A 23,218-nucleotide genomic window follows, 5' to 3' on the forward strand; every position below is an offset into this window, starting at 1 on the left:
CCCAAAGCAGTCCTGGTCCTCGGAATAGAGAGAGGCTCTGAGTAGACAGCAAGCTGGAGGCTCCAGGGTCACTCTTCCCTCACTTTGGGGGCCAGGGTCCTGGGCCTCCCTCCTCCCGAGCCCCTTGAATTCCTGCCCAGATGGCTGTGGGTGACGCAGGCACTGTGTGGGGAGGGTGGGAAGGGGTCCTCCCACTCCCCGGTGCCATCAGGTCATGGAGGCAGGGCTGCCTGCCTTGGGCTCTCAGGCCCCTTCCACATTGCCTTTGCCCCTCTTCTAGAGGGGAGGGGTGCTCACCCCATGAGACCCTAAGCCACCACTGGGTTGGTCTGTTGCCTCCTTTGATGAGTTGAGAGACAGCCTGCCACACTTCACTGAGGACCTAGTGCCAGGCTCTGCTGGAGCAAGGAGGAGGGGGCTTCTCCCCAGGCGCAGGGACCAGGCTCGGAGGGGACGCCTGCCCAAGGACACCCAGGAGCCGCCGGCCCTTCCCGGTACCTAAACACCCCCCACAGACCCTTCTCCTACACCCGTGACTTGGCCTGGTTGGTGGCCAGCCCGCCCCCCGCCCCTCCCCGTCCAGGGCCAGGTGGGCGCAGGGAGCCAGCCGGTGGGGGCGCGGGCCCCGGGGGCGGGCCCTGGGCCGGAAGCGTCCCTCCCGCCCGCCGAGCCCGAGCCCGAGCCCGGGCCGCTGTAACCCGACTCCGCGCGCTGCTGGGGGGCGGGAGCCCAGCGGCCTTGCCCCGCGGCCCGAGTGCCACATCACTGCGCCGCCGCCCGCCGCCCACCATGCCGCCCCCGCCGCTGCTGCTGCTGCTCGCCGCGCTGGCCGCCGCCGCCGGGCCCGGGTGCCCGCTGCCCAGGGGGCCCGCCGGTAAGGCCCACCGCCCCGCGACCCCCACCCCGGCCCGAGCTCGACCTCGGACCTCGAGATCCGCTGGGAGGGGGCGCTGGGCTCAGCTGCCCGGGGGCTGGGACCCCAGGGCGGAGCACAGCGGGCAGCTGGGGTAGTGGCGGGGCACCGTGCCCTGCCCGCAGGAGGCCCCCGGCTCAGGGCACAGCCGGCGGGCGCCCTCTCCGTAGGGTCCGAGGGCGCAGGTGCCAGGACTTTGCAGGGGGGAGGTCATCTAAGGTCCCTGCTCCTTCGAGGAAGGGGGCAGCCTGGGGGCGACAGCAGACTCTTGACCCCTCCCTGCCACCTCGGGTCTGTGATGTGGACCACAGAATCTCCGGAAGTGGGCTCCCATAGCCTGGGAGGGGGCGCGGTCCCCTGGGAGGGGGTGTGGTCGCCTGGGAGGGAGTGGATGTGCCCTGAGGGCTCTGGGGCAGCGGAGAGGGGTGGCAGCCAGGGTCGCTGGACGGGGTGCGCCTGCTTGCGCAATCTCCCTTGAGAGTGTGGACCGTGGGGTGGAGGCTGGGGCCCCTCCTGGAGTGGGCTGCACTTCCTTGCAAAATCAGGGTGGGAGGTGCATCTAGTCCACTGTCCTCAGGGTCTGCAGCAGACTGCTCTGTCCCCAGAGGGTGGGGGTCCCCTTGGGTGCAGGCGGGGGTCTCCCCAGTGCTGGCGTCTGTGGATACCTGAGAACATGCTGGCACTGCCAAGTGCACGTACCGGGAGCAAAATGCCCCTCTCAGATGTACCGATGCCAATCTTTCCTTTTCTTCCCTCTCTGTCTGGGTTTTTGCCAACCCCCCACCCTCCGTCCAGCCCTTGCCCTCTCCTCTTTCCTCCTCCCCATTGCTACAGAAAAGCCCAGGTAGAGGGTGTGCGTGTGTGTGTTTGTGTGTGTGCACGTGTGTGCACATGTATGCACAGATACACAGGCAAGATGCAGATAGAACTTGCCCTGTGTCCTGGATGGACCCTTCCCTGGACCCATGAGACCTCAGGAAATGTCTAGAATCATATAGACTCGTCAGGGACCACGGTCCCCTCCTCTAGGAAGTCCTCACTGACCTTGTCCTTTTCCCAGAGAGAAGTGCAGCCCCCTCCTCTGGAGGCCGGGCACAGACTGCTCCCTCCTCACCTTAAGGAATGGGTGGGGGCTCTCTGGCTGAGGCCCTGTGGTGGCACTGGTGACTGTTTCTAGAATACATCCTTCCTCTGATCCCATCCTCACCCCTGACAGTGGGCCATGTGCAGTCCGAGGAAGCGAATGGCTTTTCCAGATGGCAGGCTGGCAAGGGGTGGGGACCAGGCAGTTTGTGTCCAGGCTGCTCTATCTGAGGACTGTGCCCGTGTCCCTATTGTACCTGTCCTGGGGGCTCAGAGCAAGCCTGGGCCCTCCCTTCCCCCCTGCCCTTGTCCCTTGCCTTATTCCAGGTCTCCACGGGGAGCCTGGGGACTGAGCATCATTCCTGCTCCTAGGGGCCAGGCAAGTCTTAGTTCAAATCCTGAGTCCTCTTCTCTGCTGTGTATCCTTGGGCAGATGGCCCAATGTCTCTGGCCTCATTCCAGTTTCTCCTCCATCAGAGGAGTCCTTGGCCAGGACCAACAACCATCCTCCACCGAAGAGGGAGGGAGGGGGGTAGTGGGCCAGCCCCAGGTCAGCCTAGGTCCCTCCATTGAAAACATGCTGACACCTTGTGGTCACTTAGTGTAACGGGGCACGTGCCGGCTGCCAAAGAGCAGCGGCCTTTGAATCAGCGCCCTCTAAACCTGAGGATGCCAGCCCTGGGATAATTTTACAAGTTCTAGTGGTCAAACGAAAGAGGTAACGAGGAACAGGTGAAATTCACCCGGTAACAAATTTTATTTAAGCCAGTGTATTGTTCCAGTGTGTTGTCATCCATATAAAAACTAGGAATGAAGTATTTTACATTCTTTTTTTTAGTACGAAGTCTGAAATTTGGTGAGGACTTCACACATGGAGCAGGGATTCCCCGCTCTGAGCTCTCAGTGACCCTGTGCGGCCAGTGGGGCCATGCTGTCCGGTGTGGTCAGAGCAGCGACTCCTCTCCTGACCCACCCCGACCCCTAAGCTCCCTGAAAGCACACAGTAGGGCTTGCCTCTTGTCGTGGGTGGAATTGTGTCCCCTCCCCCCACAAGAAATGTTGAGGTTCTAATGCCCCATACCTGTGGCTGTGACTTTACTGGGAAGTAGGAATTTGCCTATACAGTTGGAGCATGGGCGAGTCACACTGGCTCAGGGTGGGCCATAAATCTAATGACTGGTGTCCTTAGGAGAGGAACTAATTGGGACAGAGCCCCACCAGAAGGACATGTGAGGATGGGGGCTGTCGGGAGCCCAGAGACTAGGAGCAGTGGGGAGGACCCTCCCTCAGATCCTGCGGAATGGCCCAGCCTGCCAGGCCCTGATTCAGGCTGCTGGCCTCCCGAGCTGTGAGACACTCAGTGTGCGCTGTACCAGCTTGTGGAGCTTTGTCACAGCAGCCCTGGGAACCATGTCCACCCATCTCTCTGTCTGGCTCCTGGTGACCACGTCAGCAGGTGCCACCCAGTGGTCCATCCCATAGGCACCGAGATCATGACAGGCAGGCCCTGTGTGACCCAAGCTACTGTCCATGGCACCCCTACTAGGTCCACGTGTTACCTCATCGGGCCCTTCTGCAACGATGGGTGCAATTGTCACCCCCTTTCACAGATGAGGAAACTGAGCCCCAAACTTGTATTTCTTCATCTGTAGATCAAAGCCACTCAAAACCAGGAGGGATCTCTTTACATCCACACAAATCCAGCCACTTGTGTGGCACTTGTAGCTCCATGGGGGCAGACATGAGGGTCACTGGTCCCCTCCTGGTTTCCTCGCTGCCAGTTTTCCTGAGGCTACAGGGGTGCTGGGTCAAGGGGGCATCCTTCTGCTCACTGGTCGTGCCAAGAGTCTGAACAAATTTACAGACTCGCCCGCCTGCAGCTCCGGGCACCTGGCTGTAGGTGTAGGCGGTGAAGCCAGGGCTCGTGGCCCAGCCGTCTGCCTCTGAGACGTCGGGCTCCCGAGCTGACCTTCTGAGTCACAGCATCTGCCCCAAGCGTGCATCCTGGGGTAGAGAAAATGCTCCACAGAGGGTGTTGGGCACAGATGCTCACGCACGGGACCCTGCATAGATCTGACCTCCTGGCAGTAACCTGGGGCCTTTGGCTACAGAGATGACCAGACAGCAGCACAGTCTTCCAAGCTGGGCCCTCTGTCAGTTTCCCATCTTTCCTTTCCCCTCAAGCAGTGGTTCTGCCTGCCAGGCCTCTCAACCTGCAGAGGGTGGTGGGCAAGAGTCAGGGAACGCACTGGACCATGTGTTGGGCCGAGCACCAGACATGCCCACCCCTGCACGCAGAGGGGAGCAGGTGGGTTTGGCGGCTTGGGGTCCTGGAGCCTGCTCACTGCCAGTGTGCTCATCCTGGCACGTGTCATCAGGCATCCGAAGGCACGGGTGGGCACACTGCAGCCTTCTGTTGCATTAGAGCTGGCAAAACTTAGGAAAATTATTTTAGGATAATTGTTCTCTTGCCCTTTGCTTTTCCCAAGTGGTGCCAGCCTCTTAGGATAGCCTGGAACCATTGGCTCGTTGTCTTAGGGGTGTTATAAAATGGTAACAGTAACGGAGCAGTCATTTATGGAGCATCTACCCCGAGCCAGGTCCTGTGTGGGGCACTAAATGTGGGTCATCCTGTAGAAACTTCATGTTATTCCCACCATGTGCTTGTAGTAAACTCCACATAAAATGGGGAAATAGAGGCACAACAGAGTGCCTCATGAAAGTGCTGGGTCTGCTGCGGGATGGATCAGGGACTGTGGTTGCCTGGTCTGCAGAGGGCAGACCTCTGCAGAGGTTCCTGAAACTGGGGAGCTGCCTGGCCTGCGTGCAGGACCAGAGCCCGCCCTCCAGATGCTCCTGCTCTGGAGGCTCATGTTTTTCTACTCAGGGAAGTTCTCACATCACCCAGATTTTATGGTGAATCGCTAGAAGCAGCTCCTCCCACCCTCCCCAGACTTGTGGGCCAGGCCTGGGTTTTGTGTGAGGTTACGGGACCAGAACACGGGCTCTTCCCTCTGCTTCAGGCTCCTTCTGGGCTCCCCCTGCACCTGCGTGCCCCGTGGATTCCCATTCTTTCCGCCACGCAGCCTGCCCTGTCCTACTGGACTCTTGTCGGGTGGGGGTCTACGGCCAGCTTCTAGGCTCTAAATTTCCCGCTGATCCCCATCTGTCCGAGTCAGCTCCTCCTTCTTGGGGCTCCCAGAGGTCTCGGGACCTCTTAAGAGGGAGCAGGTGGGTGGCACTGATTAAGGCCGGTTTTACTGGCCTTTCGGGGCTGTCACTATTAGGTCTACGGGCCTGGGCTTGAGGAGGGCACTGGAAGGCCATGGGCTCCAGGATAGTTTTGTGCGTTGGTCATCTTCTCCCCAGGCCAGGAAACGGTGGAAAGCTGTTCCTTGAGGAGTGTTCCGGAAGGCAGGGAGCTGGTGCCCATCGGACTCCCGGGGGGACTCTGAATAATGTGGAGGTCAGAGTCAGCAGTGGGGTGGAGCCAGGAGGGGTACAGGCTCCCAGAATGGCTTGTTAACTATTCGGGAGTTTTGCCAACTAGTTGTTCACCTGCTAGAAGCTGAGAATGGGCCCCTGTGGGGGTGTTTACACCATGGTGATTGGCAGACCCTGCACCCGCGCCGCTCTCTGGCTCTTCCCTTAGGCAAGTGTTGGCAACTCTCCGTGACCCAGACTTTTCACCTGCAGAGTGAGAAGGGTTCCATCCACACTAGGGTGCAGACCAGTGAGACAGAGCTCGTGGGGCATTTGCACGGGGCCAGGTGCACTCAGGAAGTGCTGGGCTGCCCTCCGAAGCAGCGGTGCCTTTAGTGCATGTTCTCGGGGGGCCAGAATGACCGGGGTCCATGCCCCTAACAGCACTGCCCTTTCTCTTTCCAGGTGGATGCCACGGACCATCAGCTGCAGACAGTGGTACGGTGCATGGACTTCTCTCATTTTTGCTTTGGAGGAGCGATGGAGCCCCTCCACACTGTTAAGCACTTTAGAGAGCTGAACCCACAGCTCCCAAGGGGGTAATTAGTAACAAGGCCCAATAATCAAATCCAAACCCCTTCTTACAAAGCTAGAAATGAGACGAAACAGAAGAGAAAGGACCCTCTCTCTCTGCAGCCTGGGCTTCCCACCCTGGCTCTGCCCCACGGCTCCCCTAGAAATGCTCCTTCCGATCATCCCTGCTCCCCTCGCCCCCATTGCTGGTTGCGGTCCGATGAGGCCATGTGTATACACCATGTCTACTCTTCATCCTGTGAGCTCCCTAAGTCTCAGCTCCATGTGGGCACCTGCCAGGCAAGCCCCTCTGTGGACCCTGATCTTACCCCCCCTAGAATTAGGAAGGGAAAGCTGATTTTAAGATTATGTGGGATCTGATGGATCTGATGAGCTCAGAGGCAGGCACTTCCTCTCAAGTCCCCTCCAGCCAGATTTGGGCATCTGGTGTATTCTAAGTGGAGGGACTAGACTTTTTTGAAAAGCAGAATATGCTCTCAATGCAAACGTCAATGACATATAAAATGTTTTGAGCAGAGAAATGCTGTGCAGAAATCACCCCATCCTTTAAAAGTGGCAACATCTTGTCACCTTTACCATGAGTTGCCACTCGTGGAAGGTGTACCTGAAGGCAGGAGGAAGAGGCAGTGCACTCAGCTCCATTCTGGAGAGTTCTGCAGGGCTACAAGGGCCCCTGGCCACATGGGGCTGGAGAGATAGGAGATAAAACCACACCTGAAAATGCCCAGTGACAGTGAAGTCCCTGTACCCGGACACCCTTGTGAGATGCAGAGCTGGGTCAAGCCTGCCTGAGCTGTGGCCGTCTTCACCAGCCCTGTCCCCAATGCCCTGAGCTCCAGCTAATCACTCTGGGATCTGCCACTTTCCTGAAGATGCGAGGCAGTCCAAGCTGGGCATATCTTTGGGGACTCGTTTGCACTGGGGCCATGAGTTTGGGAGGGTCTACACCTGTTCCTGCAAAATGCAGGGTCTGCTGGCTTCTTTCACATTCCCTAATGTGGCAACCCCTCAGCAAGGCTGTCTTTCCTGCACTCATTTTGCAGCTGTGGCAGCTGAGGCCCAGAGTGGCCTGCCCGGGGTGACTTGCCAGTGAGGAGTGGAGCCTCGTTAGTCTCAGGAGCCTTGTCTGGTCCCCCATGGGCTTCACCGGCTTCCTCCCCCGGAGCCCTGGTCCCAGCCCTCTCCACCCCCAGACTGTGGTGGCCCATCCCTGTGGGCTCTGTGGCCCCGTGTGGCTCTGCTTGTCTGACGGATAATGGGTCATAGAGGGAGGGAGTGACCCAGTGACCCTCCTGCCCCCAGCCACGTGTGTGGACATGCAGCTCCGGACCTGCAGTGACGTGGCCTACAACTGGACGACCTTCCCCACCCTGCTGGAGCAGCGGTCCCGGGAGGCGGTGGAGTCCAGCTCTGAGTACATCCTGCTCAGCGTCCTGCACCACCTGCTGGAGGGCCAGTGCAACCCTGACCTGCGGCTGCTGGGCTGTGCCGTGCTGGCTCCCCGCTGCGAGGGCGGCCGGGTGTACAGACCCTGCCGGCACGTGTGCGAGGGCCTGCGCGAGGCCTGCCAGCCTGCCTTCGACGCCATCGACATGGCCTGGCCCTACTTTCTCGACTGTGGCCGCTACTTCGCGAGCGTGGAGGAGGGCTGCTATGACCCCCTGGAGAAGCTGCGAGGTAGGTGGGGCACTGGGGGTACACTGGTGCCCAGGTGTTTGGACAGGACCACTGAGTCATGGTGGGCAGGTGTCCAGGAGTTCAGATAGGACTGCCGAGTCACCTTGGGCAGGTACCCAGGTGTTTGGACAGGACCACTGAGTCACGGTGGGCAGGTACCCACGTGTTTGGGTAGTACTACCGAGTACGGTGGGCAAACATTCCCCCAAATTGAGGCCTCAAGTGCTGGTGCCTGGGCCAGAACTCGGGTGTGTAGAAGAGCATGGCCAGCCCTGGGGGGTCCTCCTGTGGCCCCTCCTAAGGACCATGATGCTCTGGCTGGGCCCTGGGCTGCTGTGGGTGCTGGAGGGTGCTTCCCCGCCCCGAGGCCTGCCAGGGACTGCCGTGGCCAGCCCAAGAGATGGCACATGGGGTATTGGCTGGAAGCAGACTCTCCAAAGTGGACCCAGAGAAGCCGCTGGAGGGGCCCTGGAGAGTCTGGCTTTAGTGTCTTTAGTGAACGAACCAGTGGAAGCGGAATGGGCAGCCCTGCGTGGTGGCGAGCCACTCATCTCAGCAGGTGTGCAAGGAGGTTCTGGGGAGCCCCTTGGCAGTGATGCTGCAGGGGAGTGAGCTCTGCATTGGAGCTGGAACAAATGCCCGTGTACACCCTGTGTGCTGTGCACCCCTGGCAGGGCGTTCCAGAGCAGGTAGGGAGGTCTCCTGAGCACCGGCCCTCCAGGGACATAGCGCAATCCTCGGCCACCCTGGCTGATAGAACTTTCTGTGGCTGTGGGGATAAATATTCTCTTCTGTGCTGTCCCAGAGGGCGACCACTGGTCCCGCATGGCGGCTGAGTGCTTGGGACGTGCTCAGTGCTCCCAGGACCTCAGTTTTGCTGTTATTTGACTTGAACGAATATAAGCTGCAGTGTAAGCGTCCACACGTGCCCGCGTGGCCGCCCCAGACAGTGCAGGACAGCATCATTCCCTGCGAGTCCCGCACTCGGCCAGGAAGCTGATGGCCAGGTTCACGTGATCTGGTGCTGGGCCCCACGCTGCAGCTCACCCACGACAACCCCAAATGTGAGCTGTTACCCCGACCTCAGAGACAGCGAAGTGGAGGAGGCTCGGGAAGGCAAATGGCAGCGGGGCTGTGGTTGGTCTGTGCGTCCACCCCAAGGCCACGGAGCGCCTGCTGTGTACACGGCTCCACCTGGGATGCTGACCATGGTGGGGGGCCACAGCCGGTCCGTGGGAACACATGTGTGCTGGCCTCAGCTTCCAGGGCTGCCGCTGGCTGGTTGTGTGGGTGGGCGGTGGGGGGGCGGGGCTCGGGGCTGGTCCTGGAGCTGGGTCCAGGGCAGAGGGGCTCTGCGCCCCTGGGCCTATGTGCGGGTGGGTGCAGGGGTGCCGACACCAGGTGAGGGCAGGGGCACGGAGGAAGAGAACCAGACTGCGTGGGGCCGAGCCGCCTGCCCTGGGAAAGCCCATGCACTTGGCCGGGAGAGATTATTTTGGGCAATACTGCCACCAAATTGCTGGTTCCGTCTGCTTCCTTCCTCCCTCAAAACCATTTTGAGCAGAGGAAACCGCAAGGCAAGTGAGAGGCTTAGGGGAAGGCCTACAGCTTCATGGGGGGGGGGGGCGACCTGAATCCGACCTGAATGCCGGGCTTCTCCTCAGGAGACCTTAGAGTGCAGGGAAGCCTCCCTCCCTGCTCCCCCTCCTCCCTCCCTCCCTACTCCCTAGTACCCCCCTCCCTCCTCTCTTCCCTCCCTCCCCTTCCCCCTCCTTCTCCCCTTCCCCCTCCCTCCTCCCCTTCCCTCCTCCACTCTCCTTCCCCCTCCCTCGCCCTCCCTCTCCTCCTCCTGTCCTCCCCTCCTCTCTCCCTCCTTTCCTCGCCTCCTTTCCCCCCTTTCTTCCCCCTTCTCCCTTTCCCTCCTCCCCTCCTCCTCCCATCCCTCCCCCTCCCTCCTCCTCCTCCACCCCTTCTCCCTCACCTTCTGCTTTTTCCCGTTCCTTTCTCCTCCCCCATCTTCCACTCTGTCTCCTCCCTCCGCTGCCTTCCCCTTCCTCCTCCCTCCTTCCTCCTTTTTCTTTCCTTTCCTTCCTCCTTTCCCCTTCCTCCTGGTCCCCTCTCCCTCCACTCACCCTCGCTCCCTCCTCTGCTCACCCTGCCCTGCACTGGCACACTCACTGCCGCACTGGTCATCACAGCCAACACCTCGTGTCCCTGTGTCTGTGGGCGGGTGGACGGTAAGGAGCCTTCAGAGCCATGGTTACCCAGCTGACGTTGAAACTGTCTCCACCATGAGGCAGTGTAGACAGCAGAATAGGAACCTGCATGGGCACCGTGATTACACCTAGGTGTCTGTGGAAAACGAAACAGAGTCAGGAGGCTGCCCGCCAAACAGCGGATTTCTCTGGGTCCAGGTTTCTTTGGGGACATCTTCTCCTTTATAGTCCACTGCTTTGTATTTTATATGTTTTCCACATAACCGTGTAATACTCTAATCATAATAACTTGGGGAACTGTGATGCTATGTCCATCTATCGGGCGCTATTACTACATATGGATATGAAGTGTTATTAAGGGAATTTTAATGAAAAACATAAACAGGTTGGCTGGGGCGTCGTTCAAGGGGGACCCCCAAGAGTGGGGCAGGGGAGGGGGTGTAGGGTGTTGGGGTGGCCAGGGTCCCAGGAGTTGTAGGGGAGCGGGGCAGGGGCAGACAGAGCCGCCACGATTGGCACGGCAGCCGGAGGCGCCCCCCAACACCCCTGTTCTTCCCCAGAAGGCCTGGATGCGGAGGAGGCGCTGCCGTCCGGCCTGCCGCCCACCTTCATTCACTTCACACACCACTCCTACGCCCAGATGGTGCGCGTGCTGAGGCGGACGGCGGCCCGCTGCGCCCATGTGGCCAAGACCTACAGCATCGGCCGGAGCTTCAATGGCAAGGAGCTGCTGGTCATCGAGTTCTCAGCCCGCCCTGGCCAACACGAGCTGAGTAAGCCCCTGCCACTGTCGGGACCCCAGGGAGAGGAAAGGGTGCCGGGCCTACTAGGCTTCGGGTGCGTGAGCCCGGGTCCGGAGCCCCAGTCACAGCAGGGATGGTTTATACTCTGCTTCATGCCCGGGGGCACATGGCCACATCCCACGGGGCCTGCTGGGGCTCAGTGGGGAGGCGGGAGTTGGGGGCGCAGTCCCAGGGCTGTGGGCACGTGGGCCCCTGTCCATCTCTGGGGAAATGTAACTGTGCCTTGTGCATCCTGTTGTGTTTGTACCCCTGCCTGGCACACCCGGATGCCAGGCAGGTATGTGCGTGCTTGGTCCTGGCACGCTTGGTCCTCGCCACTTCACACCTGCTCCTTTGAGCTGCGTGGTGAACGTAGTCTCACAGGATGATCTGAATGAGGCACTTCTTCCATTTAAAAAACCAAGTCCACTTCAGTTCATCAGGCTTAGTGGTCCTGCTTTGAGAGAGGCAGAGCTATGTGGAAAATGCTAGGTTTTATGACCTTTCCAGAGCTGTGTTGGTGGCCACCCAGCAGGAGGCCAGACTCTGCTGCAGCCCCCAGGTCATTGCCCTCCATAGCATGGACACTGAACAGAACTCACAGTGAACTGCATCTCAGGGCTGGGCCGGCGCCCAGGGGGCTAACTCGAGGATCCAAGATATTCTAGCAGAGACTCAGCCCCTGGCTTGGTGGCCTGTGTCCCATGTGATGAACTGGAGATCACCACGAGCCCCTCCAGGTCACTGAGGGCATTGGAGCACAGGTGCCCAGCTCTGGCCTCTGCCAGGAGCCCTTCCTTGGCCCCATCCCTCAGCTGGTCTACACCTGTGACCATGGGAGGCACATGGGGTCAAACCAGAAATAATTCCCATTGGACCCTTAGTGGTTTTATTACTGAAAAATATACCATCTGAGGTTAAGTGGCTCTGGCACTTCTGCTGGATTGGCCACACTCAGCCTGATTTTCATCCTAGGGGTTTGGGCAGCATGCATGTCATGAACCCAAAGCCTTGTCTCCTATTAAGGGTCAGAAGTCACCTGGCCCCACCCCAACCTCCTTGGCCCACCCTGCCTCCTTCCCCTCCACCCTGTGGGATGCTCTGGAATGAAGACAGGATTCTTCCTGTTTCGGATTGGTGTGCAGCTTTGGAATGTGGTGAGGAGTGTCCCCTGTGAGAAGGGCAAGGGAAGTGACTGTTGTGGGAAGCTTCGGGGTCATTTATGCCCTCAGAATGCAGGAGGGACATCGGTGACTGCTCCCATAGCTGCAGGTCAGGCTCTGCACAGCCAGGGAAGGAGATGCATTTTCCAGATGAACAATATAAGGCTCAGAGAAGAGAGTTGACTTGCCTGAGGTCACACAGTTAGTAAGGCTGCCCAGGCTCCTGATCTACTCTTCTCTTCTAATCACAATTCACTCATCCATCCACCCATCCATCCATCTAGCTATCCTTCTACTCAGATATCCAAACACCACCTATCCATCCATCCATCCATCCATCCATCTATCCATCATCCTTCCATCTTTCTGTCCATCCTTCCTTCCATCTATTCTCCCATTCCTCCATGCATTTATCCCTCCCTCTATCCAGAAATCCAAACTAATTTCCTCCCTTCCTTTCTTCTTCCTTCCTTCCTTCTTTCCCTCCTTCCATCTTTCTATCCATTCTTCTATCAAATACCCAAACATCCATCCATCCATCCATCCATCCATCCTTCTATCCAAATATCCAAACATCCATCTCCCTATCCATCCTTCTCTCCCTCCCTCCATCCATCCATCTCCTATCCCTCCATCCATCCCTCCCTCCCTCCATCCATTCTTCTGTCCAGATATACAAACATCCATCTCCCCATCCATCCTTCTATCCCTCCCTCCCTCCCTCCCTCCATCCTTCTATCCCTCCATTCATTCTTCCATCTTTTCACCCATCCATCCTTCTATCCAAATATCCTAACTTCCTTTCTTCTTTCCTTCCTTCCTTCCTTCCTTCCTTCCTTCCTTCCTCCCTCCCTCCCTCCATCCTTCTATCCCTCCATTCATTCTTCCATCTTTTCACCCATCCATCCTTCTATCCAAATATCCTAACTTCCTTTCTTCTTTCCTTCCTTCCTTCCTTCCTTCCTTCCTTCCTTCCTTCCTTCCTTCCTTCCTTCTTCCATCTACCCTTTTATCCAAATATCCAAACATCCACCCATCCATCATCCTTCCATCTTTCTGTCCATCCTTCCTTCCATCTATTCATCCATCCATCCATCCATCCATCCATCCTTCGGTCTATTCCATCCATCCATCCATCCTTCGGTCTATTCCATCCATCCATCCATCCATCCATCCATCCATCCTTCAGTCTAATCCATCCATCCATCCATCCATCCATCCATCCATCCATCCATCCTTTGGTCTATTCCATCCATCCATCCATCCATCCATCCATCCATCCATCCTTTGGTCTATTCCATCCATCCATCCATCCATCCTTCGGTCTATTCCATCCATCCATCCATCCATCCAGCCAGCCAGCCAGCCAGCCATCCAGCCATCCATCCATCCATCCTTCGGTCTATTCCATCCATCCATCCATCCATCCTTTGGTCTATTCCATCCATCCATCCAACCATCCATCCATTTGAGGGCCATCTGCCTTCCCATCTAAGCATCAATGTACACCTTAACTTACTACACAAATCTAGAAAGTGGCCATGAATAAAATGGTATCATATATTATTATTAATTAATACCCTTGATGTGCCTTGCTAATACTTACGGCTAAACTTAAATGAGCTCAGTAAGTCATGACTTTGATGAGATCTCATTAGTTAGGAATACTTGGGCCAAAACAAGTATGAATAGGTCCCAAAGCATCCAGCCAGCCTTGCCATGTGGGTCCTCAAGTCTCTGGAGACCCTAGGGTTTGGGACGACCCCTCAGGTCACTGTATCTCCCCCAAGTGGAGCCTGAGGTGAAGCTCATCGGCAACATCCATGGCAATGAGGTGGCAGGGCGGGAGATGCTCATCTACCTGGCCCAGTACCTGTGCTCCGAATACCTGTTGGGCAGTCCCCGCATCCAGCGCCTGCTCAACACTACCCGCATTCACCTGCTGCCCTCCATGAACCCCGACGGGTACGAGGTGGCGGCTGCCGAGGTGAGTGCTCCCTACACCAGATCCTGTGGGCCACTACGTTTGACACTCTCCCATCTGTTCATTCACTAGCCGTGACTGGGAATCTGTGTGTACCCTCCGTTCTGGGTGATGGGCATTCAGCAGGCATCAACATCAGCAAGGTCCTACTAGGGGGTGGGGGCAGACACCTATAATCCTGTGGTGTGTGAGAAAGAGGATATACCTTCTAGAGAAATCTTCTGATGGAAAGGCAGGGCAGGGGGCAATCTCACTCTAGCTGGAGAGCCAGAAGTTCTCTGATATGGCTTTGGGCAGAGCCCCAGGGGAGGTGGGGAGCAAGCAATGCATGTAACTATGGGGGGGGGGGTTTCAGTTGGGGGAACAGCCAGTACAAGGTCCTGAGGTTGGAGGGTCAGTAAGGAGGCTGGACAGGAGGAGCCAGGCAGGTGGGAGAGGAGGTGAAGGGCAGCTTGGCTGGACATGCTCTCAAGTTCATCATCCAAAGCCAGAGAGAAACTGCAGCCCTCGTCTCTTACTCAGCCCAGCCCTGTGGCCTCCGACTGGAAGGAGTCAGGGTGGGATGTGCTGACCCCCAGGTGGGGGTGGCCTGTGTTTTCAGGGTGCTGGCTACAACGGGTGGACAAGTGGGAGGCAAAATGCTCAGAACTTGGATCTGAATCGCAACTTCCCTGACCTGACGTCTGAGTACTACCGGCTGGCCTCGTCCCGCAGCGTGCGCAGTGACCACATCCCCATCCCACAGCACTACTGGTGGGGTAAGGTAGGAGCCGCCCCTGCTTGCGCCCACCCTTCACAGGCTTGGGTCCAGCCCACAGTCCTGCACTTGAGGGGTCTCTGGTTATTCTGGGACCCACAGGTGTGGTCTCCCCAGGGCAGAAGAGAGGGGTGGTTAGTAGCCTGAGCCTCTGAGTCTCTGTTTCCTGCCTGGGACAGGAGGGTAGCTCTTCACTGGGTTGTTGGGATTCAGGGGACACGTATGGAAAACACCCTGGGTCTGGCAGGTACTCAGTGGGCAGGCTACATGCTGAGAGTGATGGCTCCAGGAGGCAGGAAAATGAGTTCAGGCAGGGGCATGGGCAGGCAGGAGAGCCTGGTGGCCCCTGAAGGGAATCCTGAGTGTCCAGTCGGGTCAGGCCAGGGCCTTGGGGCAGGTGGGCAGGGCGGAGGGCCCAGAGGTGGCTGTAGAAGCCTGTGAGCATGACTGGGGCGGCCAGCAGGAGTGTGCGTGGTCCTGACCATGGCCTCCTCTGTACTAGGTGGCCCCTGAGACCAAGGCGATAATGAAGTGGATGCGGACCACCCCGTTCGTGCTCTCGGCCAGCCTCCACGGGGGTGACCTAGTGGTGTCCTACCCCTTCGACTTCTCCAAGCACCCTCAGGAAGAGAAGATGTTTTCTCCCACGCCTGATGAGAAGGTGAAAGGGGCAACATGCTATGTGGGCAGGAGAGGCAGCGCTGTGAGTGGTGCTCGGGGCTGGCCGGGCCTAGTCCCTGGTCTAAGCTCGGTGAGACCCACGCAGTCATAGGAGCAGTAGGAACTTTCCAGGACCTTCTTTAAAGGCCCGTCTTCCAGGAAGCCTTCCAGCCAGCTGGAAGCAGCCCATCTGTCCTCTGGCCATGTCCTGCCTTCCATCAGTGTCCCCAGCTGGGAGCCCCTCTAACGGTAGCCCAAGGCCCTCCCTGCCTGGCTGGTGGCCTGGAGTTTCAAGCGACGCCGGCAGAGGGCGGTGCTGCAGCGCGCATGGCGCCTGCCTGGCTCTTGGCCACCTCCCTGCTACCCGCGGGCCTGGCAGGTTTGGGGGGGGGGTGGGGGTCTGCTGGGCCAGCAACTTGGGAGCCTGGCTGCAGAGAGGTCAGAGGAGGAATTCCGGCCCGCCCTGGAGTCCCCTCCCGGGGTCTGGGGAGGTCTCTCCCCAGTTCAAGGACTGTTTCCTTCAGTGGTCAGACCAGCAGGGGGGTTGTGATGATGGCCACAGCCCTGTCCACCCCACTCCTCCCTTAAGGACTGGCTGTCTGCGGTCCCCTTGCCCTGACAGGGCTCCTCCCCATGCCTGATTCTGGAGCTCATGCAGACTGTTTTTCTGGGAGGTGGGGTTGATCACTTTCCATTTTTTGGAGGTGAAGGCGGTGACCTGTGGTGGTCCCATAGACAAATGCAGTGGAGCACTGCCCAAACTGCTCCTGGTGACCCCTCTCACAGCAGCACCAGCCCCTAGGCCCCTTCCCATCTACTCTGGGCTCCACAAAGCCGGACACTTTTGCCTTGGCCGGCCTGGGGGCTTGGAAAGGTCTGAGCTCTCTGCCCAGTCACTCAGCAGGCCTCCTGGTGGACCAGATGGGGAGCAGGGGGCTGCCCTCTGCTTAGGCAGGGTGGGGAGTGGGGAGCTGGTGCTGCATGGACCAGTGCCTGGGGCCTGGCTCCCTGCCTGTCCTCCTCCCTCCTCCCCAGCCTCTCCTGACCCCTGGGTGCTGGTCTGGCTCAGACAGGACCAGCTCTTGCACTGAGGGTCCTCATCCAGGTTGGGAGGTGGAGCCAGAAACAGGCAGGATCAGGATGGAGGGCCTCCCAAGAGACCAGGGGCACGTAGGATGTGTGCATGCGTGTGTGGAGGGTGAATTCCCAGGCCTTCAGGAGGACTTCCCTGAGGTGGTGGCAGCCTCAACAGAGCCTGAAGGAGGAGATGATTTCCCACCGGCACCCAGAAGGGGCCAGGCATGCCATGGAAGTCCAGGAGGCAGAGCAGGGACAGCAGGCTGAGGGCCTTGCCTCCATGACAGCTGGAAAGGCAACTCCTGTGACTCCCGGGCCCCTTGTCCCTGTGCCCCTTCATCCTTGTACAGTTTCATTCACCCACTCAGGCCCTCCCTCCCTCATTCCCTCCGTCCCTGTCCCCCTCCCCCGCTGCTGTAGCCAGCCTGGGCCTAGGACTTGCAGGTTCTGAGCTCAGAGCTCAGCAGATGCCCCTGGCTGGGTAGTGGCTGCAGTGGGCCTGGCCTTGACCCTGCACTGGCGGAGGGTGGGGCCAACAACCAGGCAAGACCTGTGTCTCCTCGGCAGTAGGAGCCGTCTGTGCCAGGCCCACCGTGTCTGAATCTCGAGGCAGATGCATGAAGATGTCCCTAGTGGGGAGGTTCACCTCAACGAGTCCCACCAGAGTCAGAAAAATGAGTCTTCACCACCAGCCATCAATCATGGGTCGATAATCCTCAGGCCCACAGCCAGCAGTGGTCTCTGTGGGAACCCGGGTCCCAGGAGGGGTGCTAGAGGGAGGGGGGAGTGTGGGGAGGGGCTGGCCAGGGTGTCCCAAGTCAACTCTCCCAGACTCCCGTGGTGCCCCGTGCACGAGAGTCAGCTCCTCTTGGTGGCATTCAGGCCACTCCTCTGGGGTGGCCGCGGCTGCCTGCCCCACTTCATCTGCCCCTCATACCTTACTCCCGAGCTTCGCTCAAGCTCTGTTCTGACTCTCCGACCCTCCCCAAGCCAGCCCATACCCAGCAAAAGGGAACTACGGTGCCTGCAGGGTCCCAGGCGGCACTAGCTGGGCAGGCTGGTCCTTCCCATGGCCCCTGGCCCAAGCCCCCGCCCACCCCCACACCAGTGCACACCTGCCGCTCCTAGGAGCCTGCAATGCGACTTGTTCATTTATGGCCGCTGACCTCTGTGCGGAGAGCTCCTCCTGACGTCCTTGCCCTGTGGTTGCCCCCCAGGTTGGTCCTGTTCCCAGTGGGACCCTGTGCCCCACGCTGGGACCTAGGCACAGGAGGACATGGATGCCTTGCCTGGGGTGGGGACACTGTGTGGGGAGCGCTGTGTTGCGGGCCAGGGCTGTGCACACACTCAGGCTCACCCCGAGGTCTCCCACCTGCGGTGGAGGCCCCGTCTCCTGTGTCCCTCTGCTCACTGCAATGGAAACCGCACGTGGTGTGGCAGTAGGTTGGGGCTCCCTTAGGTACAAGTTGACCCCGGGGAACAGGAGGCGACGGTTATCACAGAGGAATCAGTGGTGACGTCAGCAAAAATGAGGCTCACCCCAGCCTCCCGCCTCTCCCGAGGCCTGTCCTCTGCAGAAGCGCCTCTGAAATTGCCAAGCTGACCTCCATGAGCCCTGCCGGTATCCCTTCCGTGAATCCCCTACTTGGGAGAAAGCCCACTCCCCCTAGCCAGGTGTGCAGGGGCTGTACAACGTTCCAGAAACCCACCACAGGTGCCTTGAGCTCTGGCTTTCCCACCTCTGCACCTTTGCAGGTGCTGTGCCATCTGCATAGACACCATTCCCTCCCTCCTCTCTGTGCTGCAGGCTGTGGCGACCCGTCCTCACCCCATTGCACCCAGAGCTGAGAGTGTCCTGCGGGTGCCCCACCTTCTGGCCTCAGCCTCATGAGAAACCTGTCCCTTGGTCTCCTTTCCAGATGTTCAAGCTGCTGGCCAGGGCCTATGCAGATGTCCACCCCATGATGATGGACAGGTCAGAGAACAGGTGTGGCGGCAACTTCCTGAAGAGAGGCAGCATCATCAACGGGGCTGACTGGTACAGCTTCACTGGAGGTGCGGATGGGGCAGGGGGACTGGGGGGGGGAGGGGAGGGCTGGTAGAGGGAGGGGAGATTGAGGAGGGGCTGGAAGGCGGGGGTAGCATCTCCTTTCAGCAGCTCTTTCTGGGACCTGGATCCTGGGACTTCTGGAACTGGGGTAGCAGCACAGGTGCGCACATCCAGGTCCTGGCCAGGCCCATGGACACTATCATCACTGGGGTCCAGGCCAGGAGAGGGCCAGAGGCCTGGCCACCAGGGGCGAGTGTGGCTGCCACATGCCACATGTATCTGCAGGGAACAGGCTTGCTCCTTACCCTCCGAGGGGCACATGGGTCGGAGCGTGAGCCTGAGGACATGGGTCGCCTGACTACCTGGGCTCAAGGCACGCTCTGCTCCTGCCCCGTGGGACCCTGGGCGAGAGCCGCCAGTGCCCCATGCCTCCAACTGCTCCTCTGCAATGTAAGACCACGACAGCACGGGCTCGGGGCTGTCCTGTGGCCTTGCGCCCGCCGGGTGGCAGATGTCGAGTGCGGGCAAGCGCTCAGGCCACCCCTGTGCTGCAGGCATGTCGGACTTCAACTACCTGCACAGCAACTGCTTCGAGATCACGGTGGAGCTGGGCTGTGTGAAGTTCCCCCCGGAGGAGGCCCTCTACACGCTCTGGCAGCACAACAAGGAGCCCCTCCTGAACTTTGTGGAGATGGTGAGCCCCCTGTGGCTTCCCGCCCGCCTGGGGCGCCCCCCAGGAGCCCCCAGCTCAGGCGTGCAAGGCTGCACCTCACTTGTTATTCACTAGCCATCGTCCGTTCCCTGGCCCAGCCCTGGGGGTGCTTTGGACCTCAGGGGGCGTGTGTTGGGGTCCTCAGGATGGTGAAGCTCCCAGGGCCTAAAAGGGGTGCCACTGGACAAGAATGCTGGGACCCAGGTGGCCCACGGAGGGCGCCTGACCCAGCCTTGGGGGCCAGGGGCACTTCCTGGAGGAGGGGGCCCTCGGGCTGCATCTTGAAGACAAGAGGAACCAGGTAATGGGGGAGCTTAGGCAGAGGGGATGGCATGTGAGGGTCCCCACGCCGCAGTGAGGTGCGTGGAGGTGTGAATGGACGGGGCCCTGGGGGTGGGGGGGGCGAGAGACCGCATGGTCCAGGCAGGGCTTAGAACGTGTCACCCTCGGGCTCGGAAGGGAGGGCACTGGCTGCTGGGGGACTGTGGGGTGACGGCTGTCCTAGGGCCACGGTCACCTAGAAGTAGGTGGCGATGGTGAGCAGAAGTGACTGAGAAGGTAGAGGGAAGGGGAGGGGGAGGGGAGCTTGCTGACTGCGTGGGGACCAGGTGCAGGTGCTGTGCCTCTCCCGGTGCTGTCTGTCAGCGTGGCCCAGGGCAGAGGACCTTGGGGGGGGGTGGGTCTGAGGGAGGTGACCCCCTGTGACAGGCATGCAGGGGGTGAGGCAGAACCTGGCGGTGGCTCTGCAAACGCCTCTGTGACTTTTTTCCTGAACATTTTCAAGACTCACGTGAATCACCCATTGGCACGATGTCCCCGTGAGAAGCAGGCCCTAAGAGAGAAATGGGATTGCCTGAAGGGGACCACGAGGGGATGTACGCACATAGCACTTTACAGTTGCATTCGGCGTTGAGTCCTGACACCGGTCCTGGTCCCTGATGTTAGGCGGGGATGCCCCACTCTGTGGGTAGGGGAACGGGTGCCAGGGAAGGACAGCGCTGGCCTGGGGTTGCTGGGTCATGCGTGGGATCCCGTGCCTGCTCTCGGCGGCTATGAGGAGACCAGAGGAGGAGACAGAGGGTCAGACAGTGACAGGGCCTGTCCGAGGTCACCCAGGGACCGCCCGGAGCTTGCACTCAGATCTGCCTGCCCCAAACCTCAGTTCTGTCAATGAATTCTTTCTAGAAAGATCAGGAACCTTCCTCAAGGCGAGAACCAAGCAGGGCCTCCTGGATGGGCAGCTGCCGCAGTAGGATAAAAAGCTAAGCCCAGATAAGAGCTGGACATTATTAGTGTTGTTTGAGTTTCTTTTTTATGGCTGTGCCAGCGACCTCTCGCCACGTGGGGCAGGTCATCATTCAGTAATGGGTCTGGGCCAGACCCCTTGCTCATTTCATTTTACGGCTGTCTGGTGAAAATTAGTTTTAAGGAGCCTTAAATGGGGCTGGGATGGCTCTGTGGATATTGTATGTGAGGTCTTGGGCTATAAAGATTTAATAGTGAGCGCAGTATGGTGGAAGGCGGGCGGTGCAGCCGGGCGTGGCTGGGCCCGAGGACCTGCCCCAGGAGGGCTGCGCTGCGGCTTCTGATAAGGATCGAGTGTGTCATGGCCCATGGAGGCCTTCTTCGCAGTGATGCTGACCAGGCCTCGGGGGGTGTCTGCATCTCCCTGGGTCTGGAGGGGAGGGGCACATGCACCAGGTCTTCTTCCTGCTCGAGAGCTCCATGTCCTGGGGTCTGCAGGACCGTGACTCCTCAGACCAGAAGCAAGGGCAGAACAAAGTGTAGCCCGTGCAAGGCAGCATTAAATGAGCCCCTACAATGTGTCTGGTCCCTCCCCTAGGTTGGGGTGAGGAAGGCAGACATTACAACGAAATCAGGGTTGGGAGAGTGAAAGCCCAGCACTGGGGACCCCTGGAGGCCCCTGGTGTGGCTGGTCATCAAGGAGGGCTTCCTGGAGGAAGACAGTGGGGGAGAGGAATTGGCCAGTGCAGGAGCTGGCAAGGTGTTCTGAGCAGAGGAGGGCAGGACGGGGGTGCGGGGAGGCCTGAGGCATCACTGCAGGTGTGAGGGGCAGGCTCTTGGGAGAGAACGAGGTCTCTGCACTGTCTCCCCTCCCACCCAGTCACTGTGGCCTTGTCAGACGTGACCTGAGGGCCCCCAGTTGTTCTCAGTCTGATAGAGCAAGGGCGGGTTGGCTTGTTTATTGCCGACATTCCTAGCAGGAGTGTGAACAGGGAGGGCCAGGCAGCTGAGGGGGGTGAGGGGGTGGAGTGGGGGCTCCGCTTGGTAGATGTGACTTCCTCATCCAAACGCCGGGTGTGTGCGGGGGCCACAGGCATCTGCTCGGAGCACGCTGCGTCTAGACTGGTCCACGCTCAGGGTGGCAGGTCCCACATCCAGGCTCTGTCACAGGGCTTCGTGCAAGTGGATTCCTATTCTCTAGCATCACCCGAAGCCCATTTTACAGATGGGAGATGATGCTGAGATGCAGCATGGCTTGTCCAAGATCAGAAAGTGGTTGGTGCCCCGGCTGGGACTGACGCCAGGCTCCAAACCCTGGGCCCATGTCCTCCTGGTCCCCGCACTCAGAGAGAGGCGGTCGCGTGGACCGGCCCCACACAGGAAGGGGGAGCTTGGATGAGCTCCAGGGTTCTCTGCTCAGCACCCCTGGCCCAGGAGAGGTGGGCAGGTGGACCCTCAAGCAGAACGGCAGGGTCATGCATGAGCCCAGGGACAGGGCCGGGCGCGGTGGGCTGGCCAGTCCTCTGGAGAGGACGCACCACCTCCACATTCTGGCTCTCCATCTCCTCAGGTGCATCGAGGCATCAAAGGTGTGGTGATGGACAAATTCGGGAAGCCAGTCAAAAATGCCCGGATTTTGGTCAAGGGCATCCGCCATGATATCACCACAGGTGAGCTCTCCCCGAGGCATCATGGTGGTGGCTGGCTCTGCAGGTGTCCTTCCACCTGGTGCCCCTGGAGGCTGCCCCACTCCTCCACTGGCCTGGAGGGATGAACAGAAATTTGGCCAAGGAAGCCAGTGGGAAGGCTGCTTCTCCAGCCCAGTGCAGAGGCAGATGCACATCTGGGGTCCACTCGCCCTCCAGGCTGATGCCCCTCGGACTCCACTTCTCATCGCCTCAAGCCTGAATGTGAGCCTCGGTCTGAGAATTGCTTGTGTTCTGTGTGTTCACAGCCCCAGATGGTGACTACTGGAGACTGCTGCCTCCGGGGCCCCACATCGTCATAGCTCAGGCCCCTGGCTACTCCAAGGTCATCAAGAAGGTCACCATCCCTGCCCGGATGAAGAGGGCTGGCCGTGTGGACTTCATTCTCCAGCCTCTGGGGACTGGACCCAAGAAGGTCCTCCTCGGGCCACGGAGAAGTGGGTCTGGGCTCCGAGACCCGCTGGGAGGTGCCAGCCCATACGGGGAGCCAGAGGAGGTGGGCCAGGAGCCCCTTGGGGGGCGCAGGCAGCCTTCCTCAGGCGGGAGCAAGCCCTGGTGGTGGTCCTACTTCACATCACTGAGCCAGCACAAGCCACGCTGGTTGCTCAAATATTAGGTGCTCCTGCTCACCTCTGGCCCAGAGGCCCCAAGCTCTTGATTTTGTCTTCTGAAGACACCCTGTAAAGCTCTTTCTGTTTGATTAAAGTCATTTTATTCACTGTTGGCTGTGATGAGAGGCTCTGGTGTGAGGCACGCTGGCCTTGTCCACCTTGATGGCCCTGGGGGCAGGTGGCCCCACTGTCCCAGGGGAGGCCAGGAGTGGGGCTGGACCCTGAGGCTTCGAAGCAAGGGGGGCCCCCTACTTTACAGATGGGGACACTGAGGCTTACAGGGAGGTCACACATGGGGAGGTGGTGCAGGGCCAACTAGGATCAGAGACTCTGGGTCTTGTGGCTGAAGGTTGCATGTCTGGGAGTATGTGGAGGTGGGATGCAAAGGAGAAAGGTCAGAAAAGCCTGGCTGGGAGGGGTGGGGGGTGGGCAGCAGGTGACCTCAAGGACAGGAAAGCTGGCAAGAGCTCAGGACCATAGCATCGCCCAAGAGTCCCACGTGGAGGCTCCTGGGCTTTGATGAGGCCCTCACTCCAGCAGCAAGCATCACCCTTGGCTTCTTTCT

At 59.4% G+C, this 23,218-nt stretch overlaps 1 protein-coding gene across 2 annotated transcripts; it reads left to right on the top strand.

Moving 5' to 3' along the window:
• The first annotated feature begins 701 nt into the window (after positions 1-701).
• On the top strand, positions 702-22,761 carry CPZ (carboxypeptidase Z). 2 transcript variants are annotated; one of them, XM_041751389.1, is made up of 11 exons: positions 702-874; positions 5,885-5,917; positions 7,316-7,690; positions 10,470-10,679; positions 13,642-13,838; positions 14,437-14,598; positions 15,095-15,253; positions 18,249-18,384; positions 18,934-19,073; positions 21,907-22,006; positions 22,291-22,761. In XM_041751389.1, the coding sequence occupies exons 1-11, from the start codon at positions 790-792 to the stop codon at positions 22,656-22,658; spliced, it is 1,965 nt and encodes a 654-aa protein (XP_041607323.1). In that variant the 5' UTR covers positions 702-789; the 3' UTR covers positions 22,659-22,761. The 2 variants fall into 2 exon arrangements, with proteins under 2 accessions (XP_041607323.1, XP_041607322.1); XM_041751388.1 differs by having other exon boundaries at positions 705-874; positions 10,467-10,679.
• Positions 22,762-23,218: the final 457 nt, after the last annotated feature.

The sequence above is a fragment of the Vulpes lagopus genome, chromosome 4, assembly GCF_018345385.1.
Source record: "Vulpes lagopus strain Blue_001 chromosome 4, ASM1834538v1, whole genome shotgun sequence".
NCBI classification, from domain to species: domain Eukaryota; kingdom Metazoa; phylum Chordata; class Mammalia; order Carnivora; family Canidae; genus Vulpes; species Vulpes lagopus.

Bases quoted from the DNA above. Each gene is read 5' to 3' on its own strand.
- CPZ (XM_041751388.1), top strand. From the start codon at position 790: ATGCCGCCCCCGCCGCTGCTGCTGCTGCTCGCCGCGCTGGCCGCCGCC. The intron at 875-5,884 runs GTAAGGCCCACC...TTCTCTTTCCAG, and splicing joins GCTGCCCAGGGGGCCCGCCG to GTGGATGCCACGGACCATCA. The intron at 14,599-15,094 runs GTAGGAGCCGCC...CCTCTGTACTAG, and splicing joins AGCACTACTGGTGGGGTAAG to GTGGCCCCTGAGACCAAGGC.